This window comes from Delphinapterus leucas, chromosome 8 (genome assembly GCF_059928025.1).
Source record: "Delphinapterus leucas isolate spDelLeu-1000000601 "Yukka" chromosome 8, BTC_Dleu_Yukka2, whole genome shotgun sequence".
Lineage (NCBI taxonomy): Eukaryota > Metazoa > Chordata > Mammalia > Artiodactyla > Monodontidae > Delphinapterus > Delphinapterus leucas.
In genome coordinates, this window is record NC_143136.1 from 64,236,436 (window position 1) to 64,249,684 (window position 13,249).

The following is a 13,249-nucleotide window of genomic DNA, read 5'->3' on the forward strand; positions in this document are numbered from 1 at the left end:
AAGGGATGTCAGTGTCGAGGAAGAAAAGTAACAGCTGGGAGTACTTCTCACACCGGGTCTTTGGGCGCTGAACACTCTGGTCTGAGGATGGTGATGGCTTCAGTGCTGCTCTAGGTTAAAGCCATAGGTTGTTAATTGCACCCTATTTATCATTGTGGCTGCCCTCACACAGAGCATAAGCAAGCAGTGAAGCTGCCTATCTCCTCACCCCCTCTGCCTGCTAGAGGCATTTTTCTCAATATATACAAATACCACAGTTTTTTTTAGGTGGTTTTAAACACACTCATCTCTCAGGAATTTTATGTGTGAATTTCTAAAGACTGTCATTTAATGTAAACTAAATCAACTCTTGTTACCATCTTCTATTCAGGCAACACTTTTTTCCCCCCTTACATTGACAAGATGAAGGCTTCATCTAAGGAAAAAGTTTTGTTTTTTTTTTCTTAAAGCAGGAAAAAAGACATAGAAACATCAATAACAAAATAATCCTCGAAGCTTACTTTTCTACTACTTTAACTGGGACCAGCTGTCAAGTGTTTTCAGTGTTGAGGCATCTGAAAATTTTTGGCTGAAAGACACTAAGATCAAAAAGATGATGGTATGTTCTGTTGGGAAGTATTAGCCCCAATTCTTTCTAAAACAGTCAAGCTGGAGGACACAGAGGGCTTTGTGATGTGTGCTTTGCTTTGCTTCTTCTCTTGGTTCACTATTTGGATCCCCAAGGGGATCTTCATAGGAACCTCGTGATTGCTTTGCAGTAGCAAAATTGGCTTTTAGATGAGTTGGAAGCTTCACTGGCACCTGCTCTTTGATGTAGGGGAGAGGATCCATACGTGAAGGGCACCAACAGTGCTTCTTAAATCCCAAGTTTTAAGTATCTTCAAACAGTAACTATGTTTTAAGGAGGTAGCTATCTGAGAGGCAGCATGCACTGTGGCTGTGTACACGAGCTCTGGAGAGCCATACTGCTGGAGTTCAGGTCCTCCCCACATCCCCTCCCTAGCTGCGTGACGTTGGGCACGCAGTGCTTTCTCTCTCAGTGTCCTCTGTAAAACAGGGCAAATGCTAGTTCCATCCTCATAGGGCAGGCGCCTGCGAGGATTACAAGTTGATACATATAGAGCATGTTAAATCTCAGTAAACATGTTATCATTAATAATAGTTTAGAAATAGAACCACTTCATTATTCCAGTTTGCAGAATTCCTCAAAGTCAAAATCAGCTCCGGGGCTCCTTCAACCAGTGGTCGCTAGCAATCAATGAAATTAAAATCTCATTAAAAGGAACACAGGAAGTCATGATGAACTGGGCGTTATTTGGAGGTTTCAGTATTCCCTGGGTGGCTTAGTTGCAGAATGCTCTTTGATTGTGAAAACATCAGGATCTCAGCCAGCTGGGGTTACCTCTGCTGTGCCCTTCCCAGGACCTGATTAGCAGTTCAGTGATCATCTCCTTAATGATCTGTTCTACTAAATGACTGGACAGTCATGAACAAAATACACCAGTAAGAAAGAGAAATATTATTTGCCTTTTGCCTCAGGATTAGCATGTCATATTTTTCTCATGCTTGCTCTGCTGCTGTAGAAATTTCTATGAAGAGTGATGTTATCACAGAGTTTACAAAGGCTGCAGTCTGTACGACCTTTCTCTTCTCACAGTTGGCTAATCTAAGTCTGTTAACCCTCTTCTTCACGTCCTAAAAGTATAGGATTATGATAAGCCCGGGGAAGGGAAAGGGAACAGAGGGCTTGTGGTAAAACTACAGTGAGGCTGGGAACTGCATTGTCTTTGCTTGCAGCCCCGTGCCCGCCGTGCCCCCCTTCCGCCCCCCCCCCGCCCCCAACCCCAGTCTTTTGAACCTGGAATCGACTTTCATTGCATCTCGCAGCATTTCATTCGATTTCTTCCAGTGGGTAGGAAAAGCCAGGCCTGCCCAGAGTGAATGAGATCTTGCTGCCTTAAACAGCCCCGGAATAAGTAGCACAGACCTGTTCTCCGAGGCTGCACACACAGTCCACAGTCTTGTTTGCTGTTTTCACTGCTGCCAAACATTCTTCTGATTTTTTATTCCTTAGTGCATTATTGATGATCATCCCCAAGTCAGCATCTCTTTTCTGGCTCCTCTTCTGTATTTTGACTGCCTGTGACTCCTCTGAGTCCTCGGTCTCATTACGGCACTCAGCGTGAGACCCCGCTCGCGTCCTCTGACAAACGCAAAGACAATCAGAAGCCTTATTTATATGGACAGTAAGCTACCTGCACTTCATGACCTCACAGTGTTCCTTTCTTGTCTGTTCCCTTGCCAAAAGTGTTTTGTTCGTCTCCCTCCAGTTTTTGTTCCCCAAATCAATGTGATATCTCTTCGGCTTATTTTTTACCTGCTATCTGTCGTAAAAGTCTAAATCCATTTGTTGTGCTCAGGTATCTAAGGTTGAAAGACAGCAAGTTGATCTCTTCTCTCTTTATTGGGGACGGAATGGAAATCTGAAATTCAGTTCGTTTTATTATGTTTCATGTACATGCAAGGAACTTGTGACAGCTGACCCCTTGATAAATGTATAACATCTCTGAAAGGTTGATAATCTTCTCCTTCAGAAGTTCCAATATCATTGCAAGGACCGAAGCAAAAACTTCCGTCGTCGTTTCCCAGATTGCTTTGGGTTGCTGTTTTTAAGCATAAGAATGATTTAGTCCCCCTTCAGTCCTTAGAGACCCAGCACATCCTTCCTGCGGGCTGTCTTATTTCCCCTGGCATTCTTTCAAATAATTTCTGATAACAGCAACAAAAAGTATCTTTTTGATAATTATCTCGACTGGGCTTGGCATTAAAAGCAATGTTCCTGAAGCATACATCTAAGATTATCTCTGCTTTCTCCACCCCAAACAGGGTTGGAATGTCTCATAGATCAGTGTATTGTGCAAGCAGGCAGTGCTGGCTGTGCACATTATAACTGGTGAATTCCAGTCTAGAGAAATATTAGTGGTTTAAAGATTTAGAAAGGCTGTGATTATGGACTCTGTGATATAAGTGTCTGGCATACTCTGTATTTTCTTTCTTCCCCCAAATACTGCATTTTATTTAATGAATAAGATAGAAGTTCAGGCCCATTATAACAATTTTCAATATAAGGTTGTTTTGAAGCTGTTGGATTTTTACGATATTTACTTTTTAAAAGTACCTTCTTAGGGATTATAGTAGGTGCTAAACAAATGTCTTGATACCCCAAAGCATGCAATTTAATATTTATTATTGGTAATAGTAATGCACTTGTGGAGTCCTTGAGGCTATGTTTTACTATTTAGACAGCCACTGTTCCCCCTAAATTAATGTCATTTATCCACCAAGAATTCAGTAAGGCTGCTGGTTTCATTAAGATGCGCTACCATGGGAGGGAAGCTCAAGGGGGAGGGGATATGGGGATATATGTATGCATATAGCTGATTCACTTTGTTATACAGCAGAAACTAACACACCATTGTAAAGCAATTACGCTCTAATAAAGATGTTAAAAAAAAGGATGCACTACCATGTAACAAAGCTGTAACTGGTGTGCTATGAAAATGGGTAACGAAGAAGGATCAGAACGTCCTTCTGATTGTAGTCAATCTCAGATGTAGGATAAACAACTTCCTCCCAGTCTTGAATGATGTACAGCAATCCTGCCTGAAGAAGAAAGGCCTGGATGCCCCTTCTCACATCAGGACATGCTGTAAGCTGCTTTTCCACTGACACCTTTATTCATACAGTATTGTGGTAAAACAAACAAATGTACAAACAAAAAATTCCGAACTTCTTCCACCGAAGATTTCTTTTCCCACTCCTGTTTTTTTTTAATCTGTTTATAATGATAGCTCTTACTTCTCCATTACCCTGGTGGTAAGAGAACAATATCAGGAAAGAAAAATGAATTCCCTCATGGGGGTTTCTCATCTGTCCAATTAGGGCAACTAACGTAGTGAGATACGGTGATTTCTCAATTAATGAATCGTCTGGAGGAAAAAAGCTCCTCTACGTAAGATTAGTTGCGTTAAAACCCACATCCCTTGCACACAGGCATCTTAGAATATATGAGGCAGAGCTGCCTGCGTGAGAGTACTAAAGTCAGGTATTTTAATGCCCACTTCAATTTCTCTTAACCCAGACAGTGTACTTTATTTATGAACCTCTTTCGCAGTCTATGTGAGAACATCAGTTTCCATGAGCAGTAAATGTGAACACTGCTGTACATGTATAAAGCTTTTCATTTAAAAATGCATTAAAAAGTTGACATATTTAATGGTATTTTCAGTTCTAATCAGCGTGTATCACATGCCTGTTAAAATATTTTTCCTTTTACAAAGCCAAAGTTTGTATTTCTCCGGACTTTCATAAATAATGATAACATTCTTCAGTGTGTACAGTTAACATCGTTATTACCTGGTGTCATGTTTAAAACCTTGTTTCTACAAGATGAGGTCCACACTCCTTGGTGGACCAGGCGTAGACGACTGGCCTCTGCCAGCTCCTCACCTGTGTCTCCCCTCGTCCCTCAGCCCAGGCTCGCTCCGGGGCGCTGGACCACTGCAGTGCGGCACTCAGCCTTGCTGTGCTCCCTCCCGCCTCTCACGAGCTCTTCCTCTGCCTGGAATGCTTCTCACACTCCGTGCCCTCCACCCGCTGCCTTTGCCCTACAACACAGAGGAGCTGAGTTCTCGATAGCTTGTCTCCTCGTGAGCTACTTTCTGATGATGGAATATACGTCTGAAGGATCTTCGAGTTAGTACTACTGCTCCCCCCTCCCCCCTCGAGACTCTGGAGGGTTGAAAACAGCAGAAATTAGAGTCCAGAAGGCTCTGAGCTTTCAAGTTGGGATGGGAGCAGGCGCAGGAAAGTAGGAGAACATAGTCCAAGTCGCGTATTATGGTTCAGGGAGAGGAGACCTCTGGGCGTTAGGCTACATATCTGGCATAATTAGAAGGTGGGATAAGTGTGAGCTGTCATACCCAGCCTCCAGCATCTGGGAGACCGAATTTAGGAGGCAGGGACGGGGATGTCTCAAGTTCAGTGTGCTATAATCAGAAGGTACACTTGAGGGCTTCCCTGGCGGCGCAGTGGTTGAGAGTCCGCCTGCCGATGCAGGGGACACGGGTTTGTGCTCCGGTCCGGGAGGAGCCCACATGCCGCGGAGCGGCTGGGCCCGTGAGCCATGGCCGCTGAGCCTGAACGTCTGGAGCCTGTGCTCCACAACGGGAGAGGCCACAACAGTGAGAGGCCCGCGTACCGCAAAAAAAAAAACGAAAAAAGGTACACTTGAATGCCTGAACTCCTTATAGGTTTGGTGAAATTTTGGGAACACAGAGGCTTCACCCCTTCCTTCCACAATAAAGGAGAATAATTCCATCTCCACTCATTTCTAATTACCTAACATTTCCTTACTGTGAAATCTGTCCTATCCATAATGAGAAATCAAGGCTCAGATTTAATTGCAGATTCCTAGAAGAGTTAACATGTTACCTTTGAAAAAAATTACACCACTAGTTTATTTTCATTCATCCCATCATCAGTTACGTGCACCTTCTTTGAGGCAGACCCTGTGCTGGGTGTTGGGCGCACAACAGTGAGCTAAACAGACCTTGTCTCTCTCTCTCCACGCCTCCTTGGCCTTTGCCACTTGGGGAGAGGGAAGAGTTTGTTGAGCACCTAATAAGGTCGAAGAGGTGACTTCTGTGGGATGAGATGGCCATGTACAGTGGAAGGGGGAAGGTCTGATACAACAAGCTTTTGTAACTTCATCCTGATCAGCTCTGCTTATCTTCTTCATCTTTGTGGGGGGAAAATATCAGCTTCTGAAAAAATACTTTCTAATCATGGCAACCAGGCACTTTCCGATCTTTCCTTCGTTCATTCGTTTAGTGCCTGCTGGGCACTAGGCCCAGTGCCGGGTACTGACTGGAGATCTACAGGTGATTTGATGGTGTCTGCTTTCAGGGAGCCTCAGTCTAGCTCCATTGTAATAAGTAGGGTAACCATGTCCTGTATTTTTTAGGCTATGGCCTAACCTAGAGTGAAGACCCAGTCAACCCATGAATTGCTTTGATTTCTTATTATGAAAGAAGAAAATTATTCAACCTTGCTCTGTACCATTCACTGGCTACTAAACCCTTACGTGAAATGCTTTGGAACATACCACAAGTAAAGAAGAAAACCTCAAGAAGTGAAGACAAAAGAGGTGTCCTTCTCTGGAGCAGTGCCAGGTGATGTAAACAGAAGGCCAGCTCTCTCCTTCTCTGCATGGGCGGGCCACATGTGTGAGGAATGTTTGTCTTTGGAAGGCTGCCACCACGTTCCAGGCTCAGAGTCCTTCAGATCTCACCGCCGTTTGTGCTCATGCCAGATGGCTCTGCCTCAGTTGGCTGCATTGGCCCATAATTTAAGTAGCATTCCTCATATCAGTGTGTTTACTGTCTCATTAATTTTAACTTTTCCAAAGCTTTTCCCAGTTCAGAAGCTACTGGGTTAAATCTCAAGCTGTGTGCGCCTTATTAATATATGATTATTGGAAAACCTCTTTCTAAAACAGATTAAGGTAAAGCGAGAGGGACAATAAGAAAAAGTCCTGTGAAGTTAAGTGTTTTATTTCCCTTTGGCCTATTTCCTCTGGCTGATGAGAATTTTTCTAAAATGTGTATGATTTTACAAGGTTGTAAAGACAGCTTAAAGACATACACAGACTTAGGTTGTACAGACTTATTTCTGTAAGTGCTTTTGTTTTTAATCAAGGGATTACAGGCACTGAGGGAGACAAATTGTTTTTAGTCTTACACATACAGTACATTGGAGAGCAGTCTCCTTGTTGTCTTAGTTTGTCCTTAGTTAATACTTGCTATGTTATAAGTCTTCCCTCAACAGTGGCTGTGAGATTGTCATCAGAATCTCAGAGTATGTTTTGCCTTCATGCTTTATACACACGTAGTCTTGTTAATATTTCCAGAATGTGCTCCTGGGTGTAAGACTCTTCTTTTGGAATCCAGACATCTAGATAATTCAATAAAACCTTTTTGCTGTAGACCTGGAAAGGCTTTTCTTGATGCCTCTAGAAATCAAAGTTGGATGAATTTCCTGTGTCTTCTGCCTTCCATGGTATGATCATTTCCTTCTTTCCTTTAATTCAACTCACACTTACGACCTACACATTAAAAAAAATCCCTAGTGGAAGAGGGTTGAGGTTTCTGCACTGTACAGGAAGCTCTAGATTTTCCAAGATGTGGGCTGGTGCTGCCTGCACTCTGTCTGATACCTGTATAAATGCTTTTTATTCATTTACTGGATGATCTAGAAGAAGATCTGATAGACACTCTGCATATCTTACCTCTCAGATGAAGAAATGCCTATGGTTCCTCAACAAAGGCTTTTGATTCTTTTTAGAAAAAGCCTTCGACTTAACCCGGAAAAGCCACACTTGTATTTGTGGAACTCCTAAATACTTGCATTGTCGGAAAGTGGCTGTAACACAACTTCACTAAATATGTACAATTTAAAACTACAGTGAGATTTCACTACACGTTAATTAGAATGGCTAAAATTAAAATGACTGATCATACTAAGTGTTGACAAGTGTGTAAGAAATTGGATCTCTCATACACTGCTGGTGGGAGTACAGAAGTGGCACAGTCACCTTCCGCAACATTTTGGCGACTGCTTTAGAAGTTAAACATATATCTACCATATGATTTAGCCTTTCTACTCCTAGGTATCTGCCCAAGTGAAAGGAGAAAGTATGTCTCTACAAAGACTTGTATTTGAATGTTGATGACGGCTTTATTTGTAACAGCAAACCCTGGAAACAATCCTAATGTTCATCAAGAGGTGAATGCATAAACAAACTTCCATATACTCATACAATGGAATACTTCTTAGCAATAAAAAGGAAAGAACTTTTGATACCGCTGCAACATGGACGGATTTCAAAATAATGATTATTTAATAACAAAATGAGTACATACTCTAAGACTCCACTGGAATGAAATTTTAGAAAATGCAAACAGTGCGTTTACCGTGACAGAAAACAGAATAGTGGTTTCCTGGAGAGAATCAAAAGAGGGGAAGGTGGGGAGAATTATAAAGGGTCTGAGGAAGTTTTGGAGTGTGACGAACGTGTTCATTATCCTGCTTGCGGTGATAGTTTTACTGGCGTATACATGTGTCAAAACGTACCACGTTGTACTCTTTAAATATGTGCAGTTTATTGTATGTCATTTATACTTCAGCAAGGCTGTTATAAAGAGAAACAAAAGGCCTCACTTCCAAGCTGCCTGCATTAGTGTAAGAAAAGATGGTAGTACGCATTTGGAACAGTGATTATTAAGGTTATAAAGGACATGACCCTATAAGAATCTGGTAAAAGGTAAACACCCTTTCTCCAGTAATGTAGTCACAAAATTTTGCCTACAGTTTAGAGGGTTCCATGACTAAAAGCCCCAGGTTAAGACACCTATCGAATTCTTCCTATTTTTGGAAGAACTAAAGCACTTCTCAACAACTGTGTCTCCTAAGCAATAATCCTCTTTTCTTTTCCAAAGCAAATAAATTAATTCTTACCTTCATCTCAGATGAATGCTGGGTATTCTTGGCAAGCACGACTGTAAAGTTTAGCCGTTCTTCACGGTTAACTATAAACGTACTGGCACGTTACCTCCACCAGCTGAATGAGGCTGCAGTTTCATTGATGATACCATTTCATTGCTTTCAAAATGAACAATAAGAACATAATGCTTATTGGACACTTTCATCACCATGCTGTTGTCCAGTTCAGAAAACTCTACCTTAGGCACAGTAAAGGAAATTCAGGATAAAAATGCCAATTTTATTATTATATTTTAGAGGACACATTCAGTAGCAGGCACTTGAGCTATTCCATACTGTTTCAGACTTTCCCATTACGCCAAGGTAACAGTAACAAACTGGAATTTGCCCAAACCTTAAGGAGGACGGCAAGGGTATTTCTGTTTCTTTTATATCCTGTAATCCCTTCCTGCTATATGTAAGTAACACTAATACTCAACTCTGTTTAAAATTTTGACCTCAAAGGTTGCTTGCTTATAGTACCTGTAACATTCCTAAAATCTCGTCCAACTACTGCTTTTTCTCCTCATCCGGGATCCTAATTCTGAGCTAAATGCAAAGAAAAATGTCGTATGACACACTGATTTCCCCCCTTTCCTTGAACATTTTATTTATCGTTTGTACTGTCTTAAAATTTTGTTAATGAAAACGCCTTCTAAGGTGATTTTACCGTGTCCGTCGGTGCGTGGAGTCTTAAGGTTTCCCGGGGAAAGACTCAGAGGCATAGGTCTGCATGCAGGTGGGTTTTCCAGGAGTGCTTTCATGATTGACATCTGTGAGGGAGTAAAGGAAGTAGAATTTTGCAGACGGAGGAATTAAAACTAGGATTCAACCACAGCCAAAGCCTCCACTAATCCCATGAGGAGCTTTGGACCTGAGCTGACTCTTGCGATTGTCCTGCCTCGAGGCACCAGGGCCTTTCTGCTGTCATGGGCAGTCACGGATGCGGGCAGCGTTTGGGGAGAGGGCAAAGACTCGGGGTGAGATAGTACTCTTTGGCAAAGGGAATTCCCAAAGAGGGGTGAGGCTGAGAGTCATCAGCCACCAATAACTGCCGCAGATGGGAGGACAGTTGCCCCATTCCTAACGAGAAGATCTGGACAGCACAAAATAGCATTCATTCTGTTCTGCACTGGCACTGCGTGGACCCACCTGGGAATCGTTCCTCCAGGAGTGCTTGGTCTCATTTCTGGGGGGAGAGCTGTAACAGGGTTAGTGGTGTGACTTTTAGTCCCCACTGTGGCAGCTGGTCTTGAGGTCACAGTGATACTCACCACGTCCATCCTCTACTACCCACTGTAGATTTTCTTTGTCTGGGGACCCCCTATGCTAGTCTGGCTGGTTTACCTGGAGAGTGACCTAGACTCTCCTCTCTGTAAAAAATGAATGAAAAACGGCCAATCTTGGTGTGGTTCCTTGTAGATGAAATGGGGTGGAGGTAGCAGAGATGAAAGGAAGTAAACCGTTGCACACGTGTATTAATGGCAAAACTGTCGGAAATTGCGGATGGATTAGAAGTAACAGATGAGAGGAATAGGTCAAGATAAATCCTGGGTTCCAGTTCAAGATGTTGACACAGGAGGATCCTGAACTCACCTCCTCCCCACAGACACACTGAATCTGTAGCTACCTGTGGAACAATTTCCTCTGAAAGAAACCCCAAAATTAGCTGAGCCGACTGCTTCCTATCAGGCAAATGAGAAAAATCCACATTGAAACGGGTAGAAGGGGTGGAGACACAATTTTGCCATGACCCACATTGGGAGGGGACTCAACTCGAAGCTTCTCCCCGAGGAGCAGAGGGTTTGAACACCGCACCTGGCACCCCAACTTTGAAGACCCGCTCCTGAGAGATGAGCCCCCAGACCATCTAGCTTTGAAAGGCTGGTGTCCGCAAGACACACAAGACTATAGTGGACTGAGAAACAGTTGTCAGAGGGCTTACGGGGACCCACCATGGCTACAGCCAGGGCCCAGCATGTGGTAATGGATGTTAAACTAGACCTATTGTGGCGATCATTTCATAATATAGACATACATCGAAATAATACCTTGTACACCTGAAGCTAATATAGTACTATATGTCGATTATATCTCAGTTTTTTAAAAGGTGGCTAATCTTTATTATAGTTGATTTACAACCTTGTGTTAATTTTTGCTGTACAGCAAAGTGATTCAGTTAAACATATATATATATACATTTGTTTTATGTTCTTTTCCGTCATGGTTTATCCCAGGATATTGAATATAGTTCCCTGTGCTATACAGTAGGACCTTGTTGTTTATCCATTCTATATATAATAGTTTGCATCTGTTAATCCCAAACTCCCAGTCTATCCCTCTCCCACTCCACCCCTCATCCCTTGGCAACCACAAGTCTGTTTTCTACATCTGTGAGTCTGTTTGTTTTGTAGATAGGTTCATTTGCGCTATATTTTAGTTTTCACGTATAAGTGATATATGGTATGTGTCTTTCTCATTCTGACTTACTTAGTTAAGTCCATCCATGTTGCTGCAAATGGCATTATTTCATTTTTTTTTTTTTTTAGATTTTCATTGGCGTATAGTTGATTTACAATGTTGCGTTAGTTTCAGGTGTACAGCAAAGTGAATCAGTTATACATATATCCACTTTTTCTTTTTAGATTCTTTTCCAATATAGGCCATTATAGAATATTGAGTAGAGCTCCCTGTGCTATACAGCAGGTTCTTATTAGTTATCTATTTTATATGTAGTAGTGTGTATATGTCAGTCCCAGTCTCCCAGTTTATCACTCCCTCCCCTTATCCCCTGGTAACTATGTTTGTTTTCTACATCCGTGTCTCTACTTCTGTTTTGTAAATAAGTTCATTTGTACCTTTTTTTTTAGATTTCACGTATAAGTGATATCATATATTTGTCTTTCTGTGTCTGACTTAACTTCACTCAGTATGACAATCTCTAGGTCCATCCATGTTGCTGCAAATGGCATTATTTTGTTCTTTTTTATGGCTGAGTAGTATTCCGTTGTATATATGTACCACATCTTCTTTATCCATTCATCTGTCAATGGACATTTAGGTTGTTTCCATGTCTTGGCTCTTGTGAATAGTGCTGCTATGAACATAGGGGTGCGTGTATCTTTCTGAATTACAGTTTTGTCCAGATATGTGCCCAGGAGTGGGATTGCTGGATCATTTGGTAGTTCTATTTTTAGTTTCTCAAGGACCCTCCATACTGTTTTCCACAGTGGCTGCACCAGCTTACGTTCCCACCAACAGTGTGGGAAGGTTCCCTTTTCTCCACACCCTCTCCAGCATTTGTTATTTGTAGACTTTTTGATGATGGCCATTCTGACTGCTGTGAGGTGGTACCTCACTGTAGTTTTGATTTGCATTTCTCTAATAATTAGTGATTGAGCATCTTTTCATGTGCCTGTTGATAGCCAGTCTTCAAAGTCATGGTTGCCTAGGATACTCAGTATTCATTTGAGATGAGCCAAGAGTTCATTGATTTGCTTTGGGAAAATAAATTAGATTATTTTAGGAGACACATTTGTAGAACTTCTTCTAAGATATGAATAATTCTTCTATAAAAGGATATTAACATGGGGTTTTTAGAATCTTAGAACCCTCTATATTGACACTATGTGTCAGGCAGTAGCAACATAGCAGTGAACAGACACACAAAGTTCCTGGACTCATCGGAGCTTATGTGCCTCATGCGGGGATAAGTGAAAAGTCATATCCGAAACGTCATAAATATATAGCATGTCTGGTGAGGATAAGTGCTATGAAAAAAATTCTGGGTAAAGAAGTAGAGAGTGCAGCTGTGGAGGGGTGTTGATAGGGTAGCCAGAGACATGTGAGCAGCAACTTGGAAGGGAGAGCCGTGGAGAAGCAGCGTTTCTGGCAGAGGGAATGGCAGGTACAGAGGGTCTCGGGTGGAAGCCTGCTTTGAACACTCAAGGAGCAGCACAGAGGCTATTGTGGCTGGAGTAGGGGCAGCCAGAAAGAATGGTGAGGGATGAGGTCAGACATGGACCAGGAGACTTGCTCATTGTAGAGACTGTGGTTTTTAGTCTGAGCTGCACAGCTGGCAGGGGGCTTTGAAAAGAGAAGTCACATGGTCTTATTATATGTTAGAAGGCTCATCTGACTGCCGGGTGGAGGCCAGACTTGAGGGACTGGGATGGGAGCAGGGAGACGATATAGGTCATTGTACGAATCTCGACAGGATGATGGTGGCTATACTTGTGTCGTTAGCAGTGGAGGTGGTGAGCAATCGTCAGTTTCTGTGTATGTGGATATATGTCACACACACACATATATGTCAAAGGAAAATCTATTGCAGAGGTGGGTAAGATTTTTGTCTGGGTTATCAAAGAGTTTAGTGGGGAAAGCAGATCTATAACAGATAATTTCAGCACACAGTGGTAAGGTGTAGAGGAGAATGGGGGTTACAGAACCCTTTCTGGGGAAATTCGGGGTAGGAAATGACAAAAAGTAAACCAGGAAGGTAGGACCATAGAGGGTCTGTTGGACCACATTAAGAACTTGAGCTTTATCCCAGAGTTGATGGGAAGTTAAACAGTGTTACCTAAGGAGGCAACACGTTCCAATTTATGACTTAAATTCTCCAGGTAACTCAGGTGTGAGAAACAGGGCT

At 42.3% G+C, this 13,249-nt stretch overlaps 1 protein-coding gene across 8 annotated transcripts in view; it reads left to right on the top strand.

The window, feature by feature from the left end:
* Positions 1–13,249, top strand: part of STK39 (serine/threonine kinase 39) — a 319,210-nt gene that overhangs the window by 271,324 nt on the left and 34,637 nt on the right. Inside the window, exons 17-18 of one of the 8 annotated variants that reach the window (XR_016394142.1) lie at positions 371–598; positions 2,075–6,007. The exons of 5 other annotated variants lie outside the window; for them this stretch is intronic. Coding sequence is in view for 1 of the 3 variants with exons in the window: in XM_089916728.1 (XP_089772854.1) it covers positions 371–447 (77 nt within the window). In the remaining 2 variants the exon portion in view is untranslated. 2 more of the 8 variants (XR_016394143.1, XM_089916728.1) reach the window with 2 other exon arrangements.